The sequence below is a fragment of the Anabrus simplex genome, chromosome 1 (genome assembly GCF_040414725.1).
Source record: "Anabrus simplex isolate iqAnaSimp1 chromosome 1, ASM4041472v1, whole genome shotgun sequence".
NCBI classification, from domain to species: domain Eukaryota; kingdom Metazoa; phylum Arthropoda; class Insecta; order Orthoptera; family Tettigoniidae; genus Anabrus; species Anabrus simplex.
Window position 1 is genome coordinate 412,458,194 of NC_090265.1, and position 24,194 is coordinate 412,482,387.

Here is a 24,194-nt window from a genome sequence, read left to right on the forward strand (position 1 = left end):
ATGTGATCACCCACAATCAAACAAGAGATCTTATCCTTTCCACAGAATGTTCTACCCAGTGAGGTACCAATGCACATTCAGTTCTGCTGGCAAAGATACTGAAACTATGGGGATGATATCATGGTCAACAAAGTCATAACATTTCAGCTATAGCACACTGGCCAATCATTCAATATGGTAATAACATTTTGCAATGTTTCTCAGGAGTGGGCTGTTTAGGAGAACATGGTAAAAGATATTTTCAAGACAAGGGTATTTCACCAAGCAAGCATTTCCACATCAGCATGTAAGATATAATATTGTTGTAAAATAATTCATAATATTATTATTTTTATCATCATCATCATTATCATCTACAAGTTACTTCGTTACAAAGTTTACACTGTGTACTGTGACCAACTCTTCACTTAATTTGAAATTTGTACTACAACCTCAGTTTTTTCAACTGGCATTTATTAATATACTTTGTTATTCACATATATACCATAATTTTATTACTAACACAAAGCAATATAATTGGGTATCATATTCAATAATTGATTAAATTTTGATTCTCTGATTAAAGCTTGCATGATTAATGACCATAGTAGATATCATGTCAATAATAATAGTGGTAGTAAAAATAATAATGAAATTGTCATCACAGCAGTCCATCTAGAGAAAGCTTTTGATTCACTGAGTAGACGGGCTGAAGTTGAGTCAGATCAAAATATCACTGAAGATGATAAATAGTATGTAAGCCCTTAATGCCTATCACTTTAAGAACACATTTCTTCTTCTTCATAAATCTCACTCAACTAGTATAAATTCTTATCATTTATGACAAAGACAAGCCTAAATGATTTATGTAACAGGAAATGTTAGAACAGGGCAATAATAATCACACAACACATTATCTGTACTTTATTAAAGAATTAACAAAAGCCTGCAAAAGTGCAATTTGAAATGGCAGCAAAAAGTAGCAATAAGTTGTTACAATAAGAGAAAAAAAAAAAAAAAAAGAGAGAGAGAGAGAGAGAGAGAAAAGAAAAAAAGGAAAACAAAACGGAACACAGTGAACAGCATGATTTTCCTGCAGTTAGTGTAGGTTTCGCTTGAAATATCCTTACGCTTCCATACAGATGTGAGCTCTTTGCAGTAGTGAATGTGTGGCGGCCCAATGTTGGTGGGACAATGCCTTATATGCTCTGCAGCAGCGGTAATTATGCTCAATAATAACACCTTTGGCTCCACATCAGTCATATAGGCCATACCGTACATCTAAGGATGAGAGATCCAGAGACCCCCGAGGGCCAGTACCGAGGTCCACCACGACCTATCGAGCGGTTTGGATAATGTTAGTTTAACAGTACAGATAATTTTCATGTGATTATTATTGCCTAATTGCAACATTTCCAAACACAGAAATCAATGTCTTAGTTTCCAACCTTAGGCTTCTTGAGCTGTACAGAATTTAAAAAGGAACAAGTCCTTAAAATTATGCACAAAGTTACATTCACCTGGTTTGTTTGGAATTTGTCATTTCAAAGTGAAAGAAGAAGTAATAGTGGAAGAGATAATCCCAAATTTGATTCTCAAACAGGGATGTAAATTGCCAACAATACTTTTTATTTATTTATATAAGATAGCTTCTAAATGAAAGGCTTTGAGAAAGGAACTGTCCATGTACTTAGAGTATTCCAGACTTGATTTTTATAGATGACATCCTTCTAATTAGTGAGAGAGAAAATAGATTGAATTTGTAAATTAATCTGCAGTGAACCAGTTATGATACTGAAAAAAGTGTGACACAATTTTTAAAAAAATAGAAGTTTACCTTGGAAGGTGTGTAAGACAAAGCTAGAAGTTCTTTTTATTTTATTTTATGGGATACCCCAGGGATGATATTAACCACCTAAGCCAGATTATCAGATCAAATAAGTGAGAAGACAATTTCTTTCCATTGTTAAGCATGCACATAATTCAAATATTTCAGTTCTGCCTATCTTCTATCCATGGGTTCACTTTTTTTTTTGCCAATCCCCAGGCTATTATGAACTGTATTAAGTGAGACAGCAAATCCTTCCTCCAATTAACATAATGTTTATGGAATCCTTATCTTAAAAGAGAAACATAATAGAAAATTCATCACCAAAAAGAAAATGAACCAGATATACTATTAAAGCTGCTATAGACTAACTCTGTTTTTAAAAAGTTTTGTATGTAAATTATGAAAATGATCAATAATTTTGTTTGTATAAGAAATCTTTACCTGCCATTGACTACTGATTCAATTTATGTATGTATGTATACATGAAGATGACACAGTATACTTTTATAACTTTGTATATATTTTATAATTGTGCTAACTTAGATGCTGAGGTAATTGGCATTACAATATCAAAGCAAGTAGGGGGAGCTAAAAGAGGGACAGGGGGACAAAATGGTTTCTCGTCAATATTTTGAAAATGTCACATTTATTTAAAATGCCAGGCAGAGTAAGTCAGATGGAAGAGCACTGACCTTCTGAGCTCAAGTTAGAGGGTTCACTCTAGGGATGGGAAATGGGAGTGCATGTCTCGAGAATCGTGAGAATTTCTCAATGCTTTCCTCATAAGAGTCTCTCATCTTGCCCAATGGGACAACAGGCTGAGTCATGAATGGAAGTTTGGCCTTCTATTCTATACATGAACACGCCAGAAGGAGGTCTGCAACATCACATTCAACCAATGAGGAAAAATCTGTCATTTTATTTAAGCCTGATCATTTGACTGGTGTAAATGCAATACAGTACTTTTAATGCATACTGATAGCTACCAAAAGGAAATCATGGGCCTGGGAATATTTCATGCATGTCCCAGAAAATAAACTGCAATGTTGTTTTTGCAAATATCCTGTTAAATGTGAAAAAAAAAAAAGTTAATTTTTGTCCAGCTAAGTAGTTATAATCATATACCGGTATACAAAGTGTGTAAGGAAGACAAGATAAATAATAGGCTACTTAAATGGAAGAGCAACAGATGCCTTTGTTCAGTGGAAAACAATAAATCTGTTTGGTTGTTGTTGTAGTAGTTTTTGTTGCTGAGATGCCAATAGTTATGAAATAAGTGCAATAAAACACTCAGGCACTGAATGATTTAGTACGTATTGTGTTAATGTCCAGTGTCAAATTCATGCCAGTTTAAAGAAGTGCCAACACTGGAAAGGTTTAAGTTTTTTTATGTAAATAAGAAATTTCTTTCATATTTTCAAGACAAAGTGTTTGAAAAGTGTAAGTTTATCTTACTTTTATTACGTCATGCAACGGTATTATGTTATTAACAATCTAACAAGTTTATGGAAGACAACAAAGACTTGAATGCAGTAGTCACTTACATAATACCTCAGAGTTCAGTGTCAGCAAGATCATGTTGCCTGAATCTTCAAGCCCTTGAAGGGTCTTGGCCTACCAAGCGACCGCTGCTCAGCCCGAAGGCCTGCAGATTACGAGGTGTGGTGTGGTCAGCACGATGAAACTGGAAACACATACTAAGCAATATTTCATAATAAATATTATGTCCTTAAAAATAATGTCACTCTTCCTTGACCAAAGAACTACTATCTTTAGCTGTTTGATTTGATTTTCATTGTGTTTTTTTAAGACCATCTAAACTAAGTTTCGTTCTATGTCATTCCTTTCTGTAAATAAGCAGTTGTATTCATATGAACTTACATATAAGGTCAAAGCAAATATTCCGTGTGTTCCATGGCAGATCAATGAAAACTGCAGTCATTTAAAATAACCTGAATGCTGCACTTCGAGCAGGAAATTCCAACACTAACATTTCATTGTAATTCGCAAATGTGCTCAAGAGAGTGCAGCACTATTCACTTTCTTTCATGATGCTTTATGAGATTCTCAAGATTTTGGTTGTTTGTCTTGAGACTCGAGTGAGAGAAATTCCCATCCCTAGTTCAATATACCAGCCTAGTCTGTTAGGATTTGAAAAGGAGAATTCCCAAAAACTGTCAAGGTAGTTAGTGGGACCGTAAAACCAATACTATTGTTATTATTATTATTTAGAAATGTTTCAAACAAAACTTACTTGAAATTTAATTTTGAAAATTTTATGCCATGAGAGAATTTTTGATAAAGCCAACCCTGTCGTAATTGCAAATAACTAAGAAATGGTACTATTGTAGGTTTTGAATCTGTGATCTTGGAATCTAGAGGCCAAGAATCTATCATTAACCTTAAGAGGGAGCCCCTGAAACTTTTCACAAAAACATTACACTGACTAAATATTGTCAACTTACATGTGCTCTGTCCCTTCTGCTGCCACTCACCTCCAATAGATGGCATTAAGGCTGCAATTGTACAAAACATAACTTGCCAGTGATGGGTATAGCAGCTAGTAAGAAATAAAGATAACAACATACAGTGCTACAAATGAACAAGAATGAAACATTCAGGAAAACTGACAATCAACCTTTCAGAATAAATTGTAGATCAATAGCCTTCTTTGCTCACTGTAATTATAAAATTTTCCATAAGCAACATGCAGGTGCTTCTAACAATTTCATCTTATTCACAGAAGTTTGACGTCCATCTGACTACTACAAATGAATCTTAAAAATGGCCAGTATAATCTGAAAATAGTACACACATCAATTCCACAATTCCATAAGAAGAAAAGAGAGTAATACATTAATTAAAAATACAACACTGAAATATAATATACTCACATTTCCATTCGTTTAGAAATTTCATTCATACCTGTACTCATAAAATAAAAACTGAATGAAAACTACTTTATAAAATACAGAGCTCTTGTGAAATATAAATTAGATTCTGAAATAAAACATTTTATCTCTGAAAAAATCTTACTTTCCATATGAGTACTCTCCTTCTGATATGTCCTTTCTTCACATTCATAACATATTCAACATTTTTTATCATATATATAGTACATATAAAACTAACTAGGATTTTAAAAATCTTATCCCTCTTTAATACCCCCAACTTGCTAAGTAACCTGCAAGGCAAAATGGACTACATTACTTATTTATGCAAGCATGGACATACTGAATTTCAGCTAAACCCATCTCAACTGTTTTTGTCTCTTTATCATTTTAATAAGAACAGGAATAGAATTACCAATAGTGGAGTACAAATATATTTATTCACAATAATAATAATAATAATAATAATAATAATAATAATAATAATAATAATAATAATAATAATAATAATAATAATAATAATAATAATTTAATCTTTAATTTAATATTTATTTTAATAATTTTTATTATTATAATTTATTTTTATTACTTAATTTTTATTATTAACAACCATATTTCTAGCTATTCTCCCATTTCTTTCCCATTTTTTCTCTTCATATATTTGTTTTCCTCTTAGATGGCTATGGCCTCCAGTTTTATGTGATCTCCCTTCAATATTTTGTAATTAACTTCTAGAATCGACACAACAGATGTTCAAAGATCTCTATCCACATGTATAAGATTTTTTAGTTTTATCATATCATCACATCTTCAGCCTCAGGTTCAGGTGGAGGTCTGCAGACAAAACACTGTTAAAATACTTATTTCCCACCCTTATTTAATTCTAGGTCAAGTATTCAGAAGATTGAAAAAAAGCTTGTATTTTATGAGACAGTTGATACAAAAACAAAAACAGAGGAACTGTCAGAACCATAAATGGATAGCTCTCCTTCACTGTCTCTTCCACAAACTATGTTTACGAATCATATTTACCGCATTCAAACAACTATTCACATGTTCTCTAAAAATGACAACAGCAGCTCAGGATTTCTATTGACATGGTACCAAGAAGCATGAAAAAGTGCCTCAAGTCAATGAAACTATCTCTCAATAAGTGGGGTGAATATTAGTGTAATGGTCCATTAAAACAGAAATAAAATGTCTGAGTGATGAGAGAAAGAGAATGAAACAGAGTATCAACAAGCTATCATAACCAGAATAAGCACTAATCCTACAGCAGAACTTGAGAGTGAATACTTCAAGACTAGTCAAAGTGAGAATATGTTATTTAAAGAGAATTTCAGTGTCCATTAGAAGCAAATATCTACTGTACAACAGCTTTCTGAATCACACAGCAATTAAGGACAGAAGTTTGTTTATTGAATATATGCAACAAAGGCAGACATATCTATCTACCCTATGTCTTAAATTAACAATGCAGATGAAAGTCCTTGCAGTGCTTGAAATGACTAAAAGATAAAACAACTGATTAAAGCAGATAAAAAAATACAGAGTTATGAAAAAAGTGACAATATCACAGCTGACAGTAAGAATGACTACAATACCTTATTCTTGTAAAGAAAAGAGAATCAAAAATTAAAATATCCATAACAGCTTTTAAGCCTAATAAAATTTTAAACATGCTTGACAGTTCAAAAACTGTCATGCTTTCAGACACCTATCCTGACAAAGATGAAAGAGGTAAGTAAACTTGTGTCCTCATCCCAACGTGGTGCAGCTCTTTTCAGGCACATCCCCAATGGAGGTGAGCTGCATGTACCATTTCAACCACATACCAGCCCTCCTAAACCAAACCAAACCCCATGGCACTACAGCTCTTGAAGGGCCTTGGCCTACCAAGCGACCGCTGCTCAGCCCGAAGGCCTGCAGATTACGAGGTGTCGTGTGGTTAGCCGTTATTCTTGACTTTCTAGACCGGGGCCGCCATCTCACCGTCAGATAGCTCCTCAATTCTAATCACGTAGGCTGAGTGGACCTCGAACCAGCCCTCAGGTCCAGGTAAAAATCCCTGACCTGGCCGGGAATCGAACCCGGGGCCTCCGGGTAAGAGGCAGACATGCTACCCCTACACCACGGGGCCGGTTACCAGTCCTCCTGCCATTCTTAAATTTCTGGAGTACCAGGAATCGAACCCGGGCCTCCAAGGAAGGCAGCTAATAACACTAACCGTTATGCTATAGAGGCGAATGGTGAAAGAGGTAAGTAATTTTCATGGATACCAAGTCCATTTCTAACCCGTAGTTAGCATGCCACAGAATTATAGATATCACAATTCTAAGATAAATGAGGGAAATTATTTTGTTTCTTTGTAGTGCCTTAAAAACGAAAAAGTACAGTACTATTTTCAAATCAAGTTCTCACTATTTCCATCTACTGCAAAATTTCAAATTTAAAATCTGCCACAAATACCAAAGTACCTATATCAGAAATGGTGTTGTGCAGACCTAAAGTGGACTCACTGCTTCATACAACATATGGCCAAAAATGTGTCAATGTGAAGGGTAGAAGCCAGCAAAGTTGTGTTTAATGTTGTTGTTCCTATGACACTACAATATTCTTAAACACACTTCTGTTGCAAGATCCTGTTTTTAATTACTGCATACCTGCTGTGAGTATTCAAGGCATCCACATCCAATCCAGTTTACCATAATTTCATAACTATCAATCTCAATAAAAACTGTCAATTGTGCACAGCTGAAGAAAAACAGTGAGCAGCACTTACCAAGTGAATACATACTTCTGATAACTGCCTGACCATGTACTGAACAATAAGAGGCCAAGTGTTGCCAAGGTAGTATTTTTACAAGCAAGATGTTCTTAAAACAAGTCCAAGCATTTGGTGTGTCATTACAACTATAACCAGATGCAAGTGATCAATACATGGATAATGGTAAAACTTGTTAAAATGGAAGGTGGCAGCGACTACATCAACCAAGGCTGTACGGGGGGTAATGGGGTTCAAACCCCCACCAAAATAAAAAATGATTTGTCAAATTAAAACAGCACATAAGGGTTTTCAACAATTCAACCCATTAAATTAAAACTATTATGAAATCAAGAGTTTGCAAAATAAAACAAATACATTTAACCTATAAAACTATTCCTTCTTTAAATGTTTCTCGGGCCGACGACCTTCGATGTTAGGCCCCTTAAAACAACAAGCATCATCATCATCAGTAAATGTTTCTCTCTGAATAAAGTCAACAAATTTACTGAAAAAATAAAGAAAAATAAAGGAATTTTAATTTTGGTAAGTTTTGCTTGTTTCTAATGTTTTAAATAAATTTTGCACTATTATTCAATTATCTACGCTCCAGACCAAGTCATTCTTGTCTAAAATGTTTTGCTTGGGCCTTTTATTAGCTTGGTATAAATACAGAAAACAGAGAACATAAATTATAATGTCTAAATATTGTTAAGTGTTGAAATACCTATATATTTGAATGATTATATGCTAGAAAATGACAATAGTCTTCACTTTTTGACATTGTTATCAGTTCATGTGGATCATGTTTCTGATCATCATTATTTTCATTTCCCCTTGTCCAGCTCCTGCCTGGTTGGGATGTTGATGGCAGTTCTCCACTGTTGCCTCTCCTTCCACCACTTCTCTTCAGTAATTGTATTCCAGTCCAGTCTTTTTTTTCTTATACTGTTCTTGACAGAGTCCATCCATCTAGCTCTATGCCTCCCTCTTGTCCTCTTTCCTTCTATCTTAGCCTTCAACACTTGTTTTGGTATTCTTCCCTCCTCCATTCTCATAACATGTCCAGACCATCTCAATTTATTCTTCTCCATCCTATCGCTCAGTTTCTCTACCCCTATCTCTTTTCTGACCTCAACATTTCTTACTCCTTGTCTTCTCTGCCATACTCTTCAGAAACTTAATCTCACTGGCTTGAAATTTACTCTCATTTCTTGCTGTCAAGTCCAATCTCTGATGCATAGTATACTATATCTTGTACATTATCTCTTTACATTTGATAGGAACTTCTCTGTTCCACACCAGGTTCCTTACATTCTAGTAGAATGTATTTCCTGCTTGTTTCAGATATAGATAGTTAAGAGATTCTTCTACTTTCCTGGCCTTTTCCCAGTTATCTAGGACTGGCACTAATGTGAAGTAAGCCCTGTTTTATGAATGCCAGATGCCCTTCCTGAAGCCAACCCTATAAGGGGGATTTATTTACTGTTGCATGGTTATGTAGTGGTTAGTAGTGTGATATGTTGTGTGTACAGGAAGGTGTATTAGGACGATCACAAACATCCAGTCTCTGAGCTAGAAGAATTAACCAAATGTGGTTAATACAGTATCCTTGGCACATCGTTGAAATGAACCCAGGGACCTACGCCAATACGCTGACAAGCCGGACTTTCACATAGAATTTCAAGGAATTAAAATAAAAAATTTCCTTTTGTTAACAAAATATTCAGTTTTTAGTCTCAAATTTTCCAGTATTTAACTAGATTTTATCCAAAATAGTTGTCACACATTCATGCTTATAAATAAAAATGAATTATTTTTAAACGTTCATAATGGTCATTGAACAATTTCACCATTTTGAATATTCCTTAGAGTAACTGCATTTTGTAAAAACCTTCAGCATCAGCCAATTAACAAAAGGCTCAAAAGCAGGAAAATAAAAGCTTGCAAAGGGAACCTATAGCTTAAGGAATCTCAAAACTAGTATGAACAAATTATTGCTTACAACATTATGCCAAAAGGCAACATCTGATCCTTATGGAAAAATGTTCTCACCTACACATTTTTTGAAAAAATAATTAGTGACAGACAGACCTGAAGAATGAAATGATAATTATAATATAAATGAGTCAGAATATGTGCATTGGGCCTGTATTTCACCAACACTGCCCAAATGCAAAATTAAATACTTTAATAGTACTAAATGAAATATATTTTGGCTATTTTTGAAACTTTGCAAAATAAAATTATTATGAAAATTATAGATAAATTATTTTTATGCAATGTTTTAAAAATAATTCTGTAAGTGCAAGTTTTAAAATAGTGAAATTCACGTGTAATATATAAACAAGAACGAACTGTTAAATATGACACACGGGTGGCATAATTTTTAATAGACATACTGAAATATTTTCATGTTATTGAGCCGCTATAAGATGGTTTTTAATGAATCAAACCTGTAAACATCTTTTATAATAATATAGTGTAAAAAAAGAATCGGTTTCCTCCATTTTTAAGCAAATAACAGATCTCTTTGTCTAGACCACTGCGACTTTACTTTTCCATTTAACACACTGAGTTGTTAATGGTGCTACTCTAAAAATCTTTGAACGTTTCTATTTGATAAAATTTATTTTATAATTAAAACTATAGTGATTTTATTTGCTGATGGTTGTGGTTATTGTTTAAGAGGAAGTTCAACTCTGCAACGTTCGCCTTCATAGTGTAACTGTAAGTGCTACTGGATGCCGTCATCAGAGGCCAGATACTGCCAGAAATTTAAGAATGGCAGGAGAGCTGGTACAAGGTTAAAATGACACATGTAGTTCACCTCTGTTGGGGCTGTCTGAAAAGAGCTCTACCACTTCCGGATGAGAACAGAAGTTTTTTTCGATTCCCGGCCGGGTCAGGGATTTTAACCTTTATTGGTTAATTCTTCTGATTTGGGGGTTGGCTGCTTGTGCCATTAGAATTCACAGATGTGCAATTTGCAAATAGGGCGTCACCTCGAAAGACCTGCACACCATGCCTCTCCAGAGGCCATATGCTATTATTATTATTATTATTATTATTATTATTATTATTATTATCATCATTATTATTATGCAACCAGCCTCCATTAACACTATTCAGAAGGAACGCATAAGATGCCTGACCTTCAAAGAATGAAGGCATCGGCAAAAGAAAAGGAAGTTTGATGAAGGGGGTGAAAATTAAAAATTTCCTAGGCCTTGCAAACCTAATAATATTGGGCTTGAAAAAGAACAAGTGTTGACCAAGGGCAGTCAGATAGGAAATATGGGAGTGAAGAGCCTCACAGAAGTAAATAAGTAAGTGGAAGCAATGCCAGACTCAGCTACGGTAACCATGGTTGCCAATCCACACTCCCAACTTGAGCCTTGCAGGTCCCCCTTTTGGTTACCTCTTATGACAGGCAGAAGATACCATTCCCATCCATAGGGTATTTTATTGCTCCTATAGCTTTTGTTTCTATAGCACCCCAGCCCGAAAAATATTCCTCGGTACAGCTTAGGCACCCACAATATTTTACAAATAGATGGCAACCACCTCATACCACATTTCCAAAAGTGAAGTAATGTTTGCATCATGAAAGAGGAAGCTCCACTTTCCAAATCCACACTCGTAAGGCTTCTAAGACTGTTCATACTAGTACTGTAAAATATAAAGGTGAGGTGTTTCAACACTATGAAGACAATCCCTCCACTAGCACAAAGGCTACTGCATATGTAATGGGTGCAAACCTGGTGGTAGGATGGTAAATTATTGCAATGGCAGAGAGGGTTGAGATGTTACCTCCAGAAAATTATCTTACACTCAGTGAGTGAAAAACTATTTCATACCATCGTTTCATATGCCATATTATGTCAACTGTTGAGGCCACGTTCACAACGGATAACTACTTCAACTTGAGAAACAACCTCATGCCATAATGAACACAGGTTACCAAATTCACCTGTGCACCTTCTTCTTCTTTTTTATTATTATGATCATGGGCAATTTGCAGTCTTCATTTAATTATTTTTGTGCACTGTCTTTGGTCAAGGAGTTAGTTACTCTTTGCCTCAGAGAACAAGATTATTTTGCAAGTGTACAGTATGTGTTTTTGTACCCCGTGTGATGACTGCAATTTATGTCCGGCTCCATGGCTAAATGGTTAGCATGCTGCCTTTGGTCACAGGGGTCCCGGGTTTGATTCCCGGCATGATCAGGATCATAATTGGTTAATTCCCCTGGCACAGGGACTGGTTGTATGTGTCATCTTCATCATCATTTCATCCTCATCATGATGCACAGGTTGCCTACGGCCGTCAAATCAAAAGACCTGCACCTGGCGAGCCAAAGTCCTCGGACACCTCCCGGCACTAAAAGCCATATGCCATTTCATTTTACTGCAAGTTATGTATTGTGCAGTGTGTGGTGGTGATAATGATAATGAGGCAGGGAGAGGGCAAAACTTGGTATTGGCGCATAGCCTACTACTGCTCAACACTTTACATCACCATCTAACAGATGAATCATCATCAAGAGCTCATAAACCCTCGTTCTATATGAGCACTGTGGAGAGGATTGGAACTGAACCCAGGTTTTTGGCACACAATCTAGTGATTAGGAATTGTATACCACCACCTCTCCTACCCTGTCGGCCAACATTCTGATGGTGAAACTTTTCCACCAACGGTACTTGAACTGGCTAACCACAGTGTCAGACCCTAAAGACTTCACATCTTAATGGTCATGGTCACAAGGGAAGTTTTCTGCCAATATTTGGGTTGGTATTGTAAAAATTCATATAACTGGCCCCTATTTCTAGCCTTCCAACCTCAATGGTAGCCAGATTCTGATACTTCAAGAGGTTTTGGTGGCAAAATGGTCTATTGGTGGTGGTGGTGCTTTTTGGTGGGAATATGTTGCCAAATGGGATATCAGCATGATAGAGCTCTGGCACATTTCTATCAACATGGCAACCCAGTGACATAGCCTTCTCAATCCCCAGGCCTTGTGCTGCTGGACATTACCAGATTATAAAAAGCAGTTAGAGAAGGTCATATAGGGAAAATAGTTGCACCAACTTCACACTTCAGAGAATATCAATATATCTTCCAAAACGTTTGGTTGAACATCATCAGGAGGTACATGGTAAGTAACAATTCCCATTGCCTATTTTGTGATATTTACTTTTATGACATTGTAAATATCAACACATCAACCATTGTTCATCAACTGCAAATAAGCCTTTCTCCACAATGGAAGCAAGTCTGTAAATATCACAATATCATAGGAAGAAGGGTACAAAAATATGAAACATAACTTTCCTGGCGTTTACCACTCATGATACATTTTCAACCGTAAGAATAATACACGAAAAGTATCCCCTTCAACCACTGAAGCTAATTTTGGTCTGTGTAACATCATTTCTGACACACCCTTATAATCTTTCCTACACAGAGTATGGAATAGCCATAATTAACCATCGCCTTGCACTTACAAATTTGGTTGCTGCTGAATCATAAAACTGAATAACAAAATACGCACACACGTGTAAATCAAAGTTTGCTACTAAGCAATAAACCAAAATGTCTGGTTAGGTATATATTAAAAGAGAGAAAAAAAAAAAGAAAAAACATTCCACAGATATCACTTTCAAACTCAAAAATATTTTAAATATTTCTATATATGGCACAATCTTATAGGAGAAATATTAACTGCAATCAATAATACTTCACATGTTTGTCGACATCAAAATATAAACGTCGGACGGATAAGAGGAGACGATTTGAAGTAATATTATTATACAGCAATGAAAATATCCAATATATTTACAACTTTCTTTTTATAACTTGAGCATCAGAGGAAATTTCAAACTATTGCACATTTAAAACTGAATAATCATCTTAACATTTAGCCTCATATATATCATATACATTAATCTGATAAGGTAACATAAAACTTCCAATACTCCTTTCCTTAAGAAAGTAAAAACAAGAAAATTCTCAGCAGTGATGCTGACATGAGATTTTAAGTTCTACTCTACAGATTCTGACCAGCTTTACAATCATTTCACCCGAATGGGCACTGAGCTCAACATAAATATTCCTATATTGAACATACCTCTCTAAGTACTCTACATTACTATTTACTCAGTTTTACAACTTCTTTTGATATAACATTAAAATGTTTGTCTTCTTATTTTTTCACTTCTTCAATCCAGATTTACAGGACAAAATAATCTACAAGTCTGAATAAAATGTTTGAAAAGATCACACATCCCAAAGAAACTGTACTAAATAACTAAATATTTTTTGGGAAAGACAATTTTACTTGTTGAAGCTGTGGTTTAGATGGTAACTGTTTAATAAAAATTGGGTGGCCTCAGCTACTACATGTGGGAATTTTAATTTGATGCCATCTAGGCTGCTTGCATGTCAGTTTTGATGCTCCCTTTAACTCTACCAGATGACAGAGTAAACTGGATTCCATCACATGTCTCATTTATTTGGAGCTAGTTAGTTACTTGTACAATAAAGAATCAAGTTGAGCTCCCACAGAGAATTGTAGTACCGTGAAGCCTCTCCTTACAAACTCCCAAGGCATGGACACGCCTCAGATACAGACGGATTTTTATGTCCCAATCGAAACAGGCCTAGTACAGATAAAATCAACTCTCGTTTATAGATGCTCTCAGACATGGGCAGCTGCCTGAGAGTTCTAAACCTTGCTTTATCTCTTGACTATGGACACAATTAGGATTTTGATACCTAATACACTGTACTGTGCATTACAAAAATGGAAAAATTAATTTTCATACTGTATAGAAACAAGTGAGATTGTAAAGGATGCACAAGCAACAAAATTTAACAATGATTGTAGTGATAGTTGTGGGGGAAGATAAAAACTAATAATTTATCTATGAAAATTCAGCTATATAAATCAGCTTACCAGGGAGAGGAAGAACTAAAGAAATTTGCTATTAATTGTAGTGATACTGAATAGTTTCAATAGCTGCAAGCTACAATACATAATGCAGTCTACAAACTAGCCTACCCGACTTATTCAAGGGAACTTTGTAATGCTGAACTGCACATTATTTATGAGTTAATGTTGTAAACTTTAAATACTGCATAACTTATTGTAGGTCTAGTATAAAATTGCACATTTTCCTTTCATTCGACCCTTTGTAATTCAGAGTTTTGAAGCACGTATAATGTACGTATATAGAATTGAAGTAGTCAATTTAAAGAGTGAAGGTATACATAATATTACAAATTTACATTTAAATAGGGAAACTTTTCTCAAACACCTTCTAGATGCTGACAAACTGTCACATCCCTTCGACGTTCATAAATGAGAGGCTTCGCTGCAGTTATTGTGGTTTTTGTTGAAAACTGTGTGTTCATTTCATGTCCTATGGACCCTTTTGCTTGGAGACTTTCTGTCTGTCACTCCTAGGCCTTCTTGCTAGACTGTAACAGTTTTCTTCCATAAAAGGTAAGATGTTGGGTTCGTTCTTTACAGGCTCTTCCTTTGTTTGGTGTGAAGTCTATTTTTGTATGTCCAAGTGCACTTCTTCACTCTTATGTTTATGAATTTACTTATAGATGAAAAAATCTGGACAGAATTGGTAAAAATTGGTGATAGTACAGTGTAATGAGGAGCAACCCATAATGAATGGATAGATAGTGTTGAATGAGGATGCTACAACTGAGATTTTTGTGAACCTGCAACAGATTAATGCCAGTACGCTGTCGAGAAACGTCCTTTTGGAAGAATCAACTACTGTACCATTTGAAATTGATTCTCAACACATGAATGGGAATGCAGGCTATGACCAAAGTAATAAGAACATCACTTCTCTGGCACCTACAGAAACAAATAATTTATCACATGCTTCCAAAATGTGACAGACGGAATCTTCCAATGGTTCAAAGAAAGATCTTAACTATGACGTTTCATCGTCGTCTAGTTCTGGATCATTAAGCAGTACATGTTTCACTAGCTTTTCATCTTCGTCAAGTGAATGACTTCACATAGATTACTAGCCAAAGAACATCAGAAACAATATCCCTATTTGTTGTTACGAGCATCACTGAAACTGAAGAACATCAAATGAGAAAACAGAGCACTAGAAAAATAAAGGCAATGAAAATGAATGGAAGAAAAAAGAGAGCTAAAATCTATGAAGCTTTGGTGAGGATTATATTTCATGTGGAAAAAGTAAAAGATTGATTTATGCTAAAGAGATAACACCACCTTGTGGTGAGAAATATAAATGGTGTGAGAAGATTTCTGAGTACAGACTTATTTTCAACAAGGAATACTGTGAACTAAGTGACGTAATCAGAAAACAAAAAGTTTTGGTAAGAAGTATGGAGCCAGTTTATTCAAAAAATCAATATCCACATCTTGACAGCTGACATATGGACAATGCATTTTACTTTGAAAAAGAAGGAAAGAAGATTCATATCTGTAAAAAGTCTTTCAAGCGCACACTTGATTTCAATGACATGGTTATTAATATATGATTAATATATGACAGAAGAAGGAAGCATAATAAACACCAAAACATGAAGATACAGTACCAAAGAATGAAGTTATAGAACGTATTAACTCCATTTTACAAGTTGAAAGCCATTACTTGCATGCACAAACTGAGCAAGAACTTACAGAAAAATAATTAAAATAAAAATGGATTAATACAGATTACAAACAAGAATGTTGAGATAAGAGTAAATTAGCAGCCACCTATGACATGAACATTGATATTTTAAACATTTTGTTCTTTGTCACACCTACCACAACAGCAATCAAAAAGAAAAGGAAAGACTGAATACCTAGTACATTTTAAAGACATTCAAATTACAAGTCATTACCAAGGATTGAAACAGAAAATGACAGAGAAAGAAGCAGTTAAATTCACATCATATGCAGTTTTGACATATAAACTGCTATCTAATTTATCAAAAGGTGACTTGCCAATATTATATTATGACACAACAAAAACCTGCATTCTGTAGGGAATGAAGGAGAAAGTGAAAAGGTGCTACTGAAGTTGGATCATGCATTCTACTGTAAATGCAATAAAAAGCTGCAGATTGCAACTCAGATGATACGACCATTATCCTGTGGACTGACAATTTTGCAAAGGAAGAAGAAGAAGAAGAAGAATAAAAGGGCAAGTAAAAAAACTCAGGAGGTAAACATTTAATTATTGCAAATTTGGATTAGTTATGTTTTGCAGGTTCCTTACAGCAACATGGTTGTATGCAGTTCAGGAGTATAACATTAAAGAAATTAACCATTAATTTTTCTAGTGGGCCATACTTAGAACAAAGGAGATGCAACACATTCCATCATTGAAAAGTAGGCATCGAGCTAAAATGTGTGGGTAGTTACCGATATTTTGTTTTATTTTAAAAAATTGACAACCCTTTACAGATTGACAACCTAAAAGAAATAACAACCCCGTTATAAACATTCTGAAAAAAATGGAAATCTCATTCACATTACAAAGAATTATCCCTATTGTACAAATGTACGAAATGTTTGTTTATAGATGGCACGAACGCTGAAATCAGGACCACTGTATGTTTCTGATCAGAACAGCAACTAGATCAGCCAAGAGGAAAGGTGCACTATACACAGTACAGGAACTCACCCATGCTGATTTTACTGATGTGAAGAAGTTGATGAATACTTTAGGAAACAATATCAATATTGTTTACAGCAATGGTCAACAGGTAACAAGTAATAATTTGTGTGTTGTTTGTGGCAGACAACATTGATGAACAATCATATATCACACACAGGCAACTAGACTGTGGCACACAATCAAGAATTTTTTTAAATAACTGGCCAGTACTATAATGTGGATGCCAAAATAGAAGGCCTTGGAAGAAAAGCTTTCAATGGACACAGGTTCCATTCAAAAATATTAAAGGTCATTTTACAATTCTCTGTTCCAATAATTATCATAAAATTTTAAGTCCCATTGCCTATTTTGTAATGGTATTCCAACATTTACTATACCGGTAATGTACTTTGTTGCAATATTTGTCTGTCTTGTTATTTTATTTGGAAAGGTCATGGTTATGAAACATACCATTTTACTATTTACCTTTAAACAAATATAAAATGCATAGTTTCTGTGGTAAAAAAGTAGCAACTCTAAAAATTACATTAACTGATTAATTATATACATTTGGTTAACACTTAAGTATAGGAAGCTTAAAATAATTTACTGAGCTGGCACAAAGAAAGCTTTCATTTCACTTCTCTCGTTTTAGTTTAGCAATTACCATTGTACAACCATTTAGTCAAACTTTCATTTCAACTCCTAAAATATGTACATTTAAAAAATTTAATACTGTTTTCTTTGGGATGAGTGAGACATGAAATATTTATCTCTGTAACAACACGATCTAAGAAAATTGGATAACTGTTCACTTTTCTGCATCAGAATCTTGCGTCAATGACGACAGTCAATTAAATACACCTAAATTAATCTTATAATTCTTTGGTTTTCTTTATCATTAGTTTTATCAGCAGAGTATGCAATATTTTTTAACAGGAAAACAATGTCTCAGGTCTCTTAAAATTTAAGGTAGAAGTGACGTACATCACTAGATATATCACAAAGTATTTATTACTGAATAAAAGAATCTAAAAGAATACAACGTACTTCTGCTCATAATGAAGCCTTGCTCTTGGTCATGCCGAGTAATATCCTGCATGGTACGCAATACTCTCACTTCTTCACAGTGAAATGATGTGTGTACCCATTAAAATACTTAAACTCTGACTGGACGAGCAAGTGAATTCTGATGGAAACTTCGTATTCCATACTCAGCGAGATCGAGCTCCGAACCGGAGAGGTTATGCCAGTGCAGAGGTTCTGTGTCTCCTTCTCCATCATGGAAGATCAACTCCTCAGAGAAGTCACCACGAGCACGCATTGCCTCCTGTTTGATGATTATTTCATTGGTGATGTAGGCTTCCCGTCTGATCTGGTCGTGCAATTCGCCAGCCATATCAGGGATTCCCCAGCGTACAAGAATCATAACCACAGCAACTACATTCTAAAATTGAGAAAGAAACACAAAACTGATTATCAATCCCTTACTCAATTGTCTTATGGTACATAAAGCATATAAAACATTGCAGTTCACCTTTTATTTAGTTAGTTTAGGAACAGTACAGTCACAGTATCTCGAAAGTATACATTTCATGTAATGTTTCAAAGTTCTCAGCAGTGGCGGCTGGTAACAAAAACTGTGAATGTGCTACATTTCCATCTCAGTGTGACCTCCCAATATCAGCTCAAAAGCTCCACAAAATCCAATGCAGTATATAATTTTGGAAAGCAGATACCTACTCTTTACAACCTGCTTGTTGTGATTCAGTTTTGCATCACGGTATGCACGACTTAGCTGAGTGACTATTTTTATGTTTCAAAAAAGAACTAAGGTACAACACATTATGAATATGCTTTAAATTATCTTTTTCTTTTTAAACTGTGTTAAGATATGCTAAATCAGTTACTCCTGTTCTACTCCTCATATCATTATTTCAGAAGAGAAGGCAGGGGCAACATACGGAAACATTCCAGACCTCACAATCACATATCCAGCTATTGTCATATACTTCTCATTCAATTTCCTGTTGTAAACACAATTTTTCCCTCCTTTAGCTTTTTGCTTTATAACTATATCAGGTGTCCAACTTCCTAATCATTTCACTTCAATTTTCTCCACCACACTTCGCTTGAAGAAGGGATTGTTAATTAAGCTATCAATTGAATTCGTATTACTGCAGTATTCGGAAACATTTACACAATACAAAAATACTTCATAAGTAATTCAAACATGGAAAAACACCCTGCTACACAAGCAGCCTCAGACAAGAGAATGATAGAATCTCAAATTACTGTGAGGATCTAGATTGAGATAGCTTTTTGCAGCCTGGCTCATGTTTAGGAGGGGAAGGGAGATGCAAGCATAGAACACTGTTTCACCCTGCTCGTTAGGGCTATGGGTGGCAACAATATTCAACAGCACAAGTGGCACGGAGTCACTGTGCATGGTGAACTACCTAAAGACTGACTTATTGCAGATTTTTTTTCCAAAATACACATATTGTGCATTAATATCATTACAAATAATAGTCATTATTATTTAAGAGAGCAATTTTTTCACAAAATTAACAGTGTGCTACAGCGCACTAGCATAAGAGGACTGATGGCCCCTGAATCTAATGTTCATTATTAGGACAAGAATGACAAAACAAAACAAGGAATTTTTGTTTTTTTTCCACATTACATAAAAACATGAACTAATGATATTTCAAAATAAATGACTACATCACTTACTTCAAATACAACTACAAATGCCAACTTTGCAGCTAGCACATGCCAATAAAGAGCAGTCTTCTCATATTTGTTGTCAACCCAGGGCGGTTCCCTATAGTCAGGATATCTGTAATATGAATGAAACAAAAGCTGCAACATTTCCAAATGCATATGGATGGTCTTAGACTTAAAGGAACCAAGTGACATTAGCAAAATTTTGAGAGAACTGAGAGAACCTGGTACATACCTGATGGTGATGATGATGATGATGATGATGATGATGATGATGATAAAAAAGAATGTTTGAATTTAATTTTATTTATTTTAATTTTTTAGCCAACATAGGCCTACTCAGTCAGGTTTATGGAGGATTTTCTTCTTTTTGTCAGCCCAATACTGTAATAATAATATTGTCTGGCTCCCTGGATGAATGGCAGCATCGAGGCCTTCGATTCAGACGGTGCCGGGTTTGATTCTCAGATGGATCGGAGACTTTAATTGTGTATGTTTAATTCCACTGACATGGGGAGTGGGTGTCTGTGTCCACCCCAACACACTACTCTCTTCATACACACAGAAAACAATACATTACCAACCACTACAGAAACATTCAATAATAAATACATCTCTCCATATAAGGTCAGCATCAAGAAGGGCATCCGGGCGTAAAACAGTGCCAAGTATGTAAGTATGTATGTATGTATGTATGTATGTATGTATGTATGTATGTATGTATGTATGTATGTACATACATAGTGAGTTTCTCACATCAGTTGGCCGGCAGGCATGCCAAGCTACCCGTTGCCTCATGACTTCACAGCTCAGGTCTGTGCTTAGATCGTGCATTAAGTGTTGATCTGTCACTCCAACTGTTCTGGAGTTGTGAGGTGTTACTTCGGGGTATGATTGTCATAATGCCCCTCCATGTGTACATGCAGAGGGAAGAGTATTTATGTACGATAATTATGTGAAAACAGAGTCTTGCAGGGAAGTCATTAGGTGATCTGTAACACAATTTCCAGGTGTACGCCCTCCACATAGACAGAGTGGAAATTCATAAACAAATTGAGAGAAACTGGTTCTTTACTTGATAAGAAGCGAAGTTTTAAAAAACCTGTACTTAATGAGGAAAAAGTAAATGAAATCAGAGAAAGATTAGAACATATGCCTACAAAATCCCTAAGACAACTTGGACAAGAAGCTGGGGTTCCAAACAGCTCAGCATGACAGGCTATGTAAATGTTAAAACTGAAACCATACACCATATCCGGTGAGAAATAGCCTCAATTACTTATGCGTGTGAATTGGAGTTTCCGAAGGTGATGCCAGAAATGTGTGGATGCAGGAGGAGAACATTTCCAACATCTCCTGTAATTTTCTTAATTCTTAGTTACCAATTTTCTTCATTTTAATTGTTATCTCATGTCATGCACAGATAAATTGAGCGAAGTGCTGTCATTGTTGCTATGCCATGGAGCGGGTAGGGATGAGTCAACGGGAGGCAGATAAGCTGGGCGCGCCTGCCAGCCAACTGATGAGGGAAACTCACTGTACGTACATAGATATACATATCAATCAATCAATACTGATCTGCATTTAGGGCAGTCGCCCAGGTGGCAGATTCCCTATCTGTTGCTTTCCTAGCCTTTTCCTAAATGATTTCAAAGAAATTGGAAATTTATTGAACGTCTCCCTTGGTAAGTTATTCCAATCCCTAACTCCCCTTCCTATAAATGAACATTTGCCCCAGTTAGTCCTCTTGAATTCCAACTTTATCTTCATATTGTGATCTTTCCTACTTTTATAAACGCCACTCAAACTTATTCGTCCACTAATGTCATTCCACTCCATCTTTCCGCTGACAGCTCGGAACATGGTGTATTAACTATTATTCTTGTTTTAATGTTCATATCTGATGTCCAATATAGTCTACAATGAGATTTATTACTTGTAATTGTAACATACCACTTAGACGAGCAGCTCTTCTTCTTTCTCTCAATTCTTCCCAACCCAAACTTTGCAACATTTATGTAACGCTACTCTTTTGTCGGAAATCACCCAGAACAAATCGAGCTGCTTTTCTTTGGACTTTTTCCAGTTCTTGAATCAGGTAATCCTGGTGAGGGTCCAATACACTGGAACCATATTCTAGTTGGGGTCTTACCAGAGACTTATATGCCCTCTCCTTTACATCCTTACTACAACCCCTAAACACCCTCATAACCATGTGCAGAGATCTGTACCCTTTATTTACAATTCCATTTATGTGATTACCCCAATGAAGATCTTTCCTTATATTAACACCTAGATACTTACAATGATCCCCAACAGAAACTTTCACCCCATCAACGCAGTAATTAAAACTGAGAGGACTTTTCCTATTTGTGAAACTCACAACCTGACTTTTAACCCTGTTTATCAACATACCATTGCCTGCTGTCTATCTCACAACATTTTCGGTGTCACGTTGCAGTTGCTCACAATCTTGTAACTTATTTATCACTCTATACAGAATAACATCATCCGCAAAAAGCCTTACCTCCGATTCCACTCCTTTACTCATATCATTTATATATATAAGAAAACATAAAGGTCCGATAATACTGCCTTGAGGAATTCCCCTCTTAATTATTACAGGGTCAGATAAAGCTTCACCTACTCTAATTCTCTGAGATCTATTTTCTAGAAATATAGCAATCCATTCAGTCACTCTTTTGTCTGGTCCAATTGCACTCATTTTTGCCAGTAGTCTCCCATGATCCACCCTATCAAATGCTTTAGACAGGTCAATCGTGATACAGTCCATTTGACCTCCAGAATCCAAGATATCTGTTATATCTTGCTGAAATCCTACAAGTTATGCTTCAGTGGAATAACCTTTCCTAAAACCGAATTGCCTTCTATCGAACCAGTTACAGTATTAATTTCACAAACATGTCTAATATAATCAGAAAGAATGCCTTCCCAAAGCTTACATACAATGCATGTCAAACTTACTGGCCTGTAATTTTCAGCTTTATGTCTATCACCCTTTATGACACAGATCACAACCATGATCCCACCAGGGTGTGGTAAAAGCTGAATAAAAATAATTATGTATTAATAATATTGAACTTAGGCATATGACTGTATTCATAGACCTTCAATATTGAAAATATTAAGAAATTTCGGACTGCACCCGAAACTAATCAAAACTGATTGAACTCACCTTAACCAACACACAATTAAAAGTCAAGTTCAGAGGGGAAATTTTCTAACTGGTTTAAGACAGGGAGATTGTTCGTTATCACTGCTATTCAACTGTACTTTGGAATATATAATGAGGAAATGGTATAAGGATAACCCAAAAACATAAAAATTGGAAGTTCAAAAGATAATATAACCTTAAATTGTCTGGGATTTGCTGATGACCTTGCTCTCCTATCTAACAGTGTTCAGGAAACTCGACAACAAATTAAATCACTACAGCATATAGCACAAAAAATTGGCCTCAAAATATCCTTTGAGAAAGCAGTAGGAGAACAGGGGTTCAAAATCATAGGCAAATTTAAATACGTAGGTGAAATTATAACATACAACCTTAATGAAAAGCAAACATGGCATAAGAGAATAAACAAATTAACCAAAGCTCAATAAGTCACCAAGAACACATACAACAAAAAAGACCTGTCAATAAACACAAGATTAAAGCATTATAAAACAGTCATACAACCAGAAATAACATACGCTAGTGAAACCATTTTCAAAATAACTAATACTGCAGCAATAGACAGAATACTCAAAACAGAAAGAAAAATAGAACATGTATAAATAAAAAAAACCAAGAAAATGGACACTGGAGACTAGTTTCTAACAAAACAGTCTACAAAGAAACAGAACTGGTAATGAGCATTATTTAAAAAAAATGAACCTCATTCTTTGGTCACCTAATTAGAACACCCAAAAATAGAATCAGCAGGATAATAATAGAAAGCTTGTAGAACAGCAAGAGTAATATTAAGTGGATTACAGAAATCAAAGAAGATATGAAGGAACTACAAACAAGACCCACACAATCAAGACACTTCAAAAACATAGACACCAGACTACAGACAAACCGTGGGAAGAGTGATTTCAGACGAAGTGAGAAAATCAAGATCCGAGAGAATGAAGAAGTACAGGGCTGAGAGAAAATCGAAAAATCCATAGGATAATTGACTAAAGTTGTCCAATGAAGGCCATAAAATGTAAAATAAATACTGAACTTGAGCATTTTGCACTCATACTTTATTATGCAATAAGGTAACGTAAAATGTACAACACTTCTCAGTAGATAATGTGCACTAAAATGTCGTATTAACCATTACTGTAGGAATTAAGTATTGATAT

General features: G+C 35.3%; 2 protein-coding genes across 2 annotated transcripts in view; one reads left to right on the forward strand and one right to left on the reverse strand.

The window, feature by feature from the left end:
- Positions 1-17,799, forward strand: part of LOC136866705 (rab-like protein 2A) — a 99,966-nt gene extending 82,167 nt beyond the window's left edge. The window contains exon 5 of the mRNA XM_067143828.2: positions 17,037-17,799. Coding sequence (XP_066999929.2) covers positions 17,037-17,093 — 57 coding nt within the window. The 3' untranslated portion in view covers positions 17,094-17,799. The remainder of the gene's footprint in view (positions 1-17,036) is intronic.
- A 407-nt stretch (positions 17,800-18,206) lies between these two features.
- Positions 18,207-24,194, reverse strand: part of LOC136856865 (anoctamin-1) — a 286,578-nt gene continuing 280,590 nt past the window's right edge. Inside the window, exons 16-17 of the mRNA XM_067135069.2 lie at positions 19,848-19,953; positions 18,207-18,558 (exon numbers count right to left, since the gene is read on the reverse strand). Coding sequence (XP_066991170.2) covers positions 18,271-18,558; positions 19,848-19,953 — 394 coding nt within the window. The 3' untranslated portion in view covers positions 18,207-18,270. The remainder of the gene's footprint in view (positions 18,559-19,847; positions 19,954-24,194) is intronic.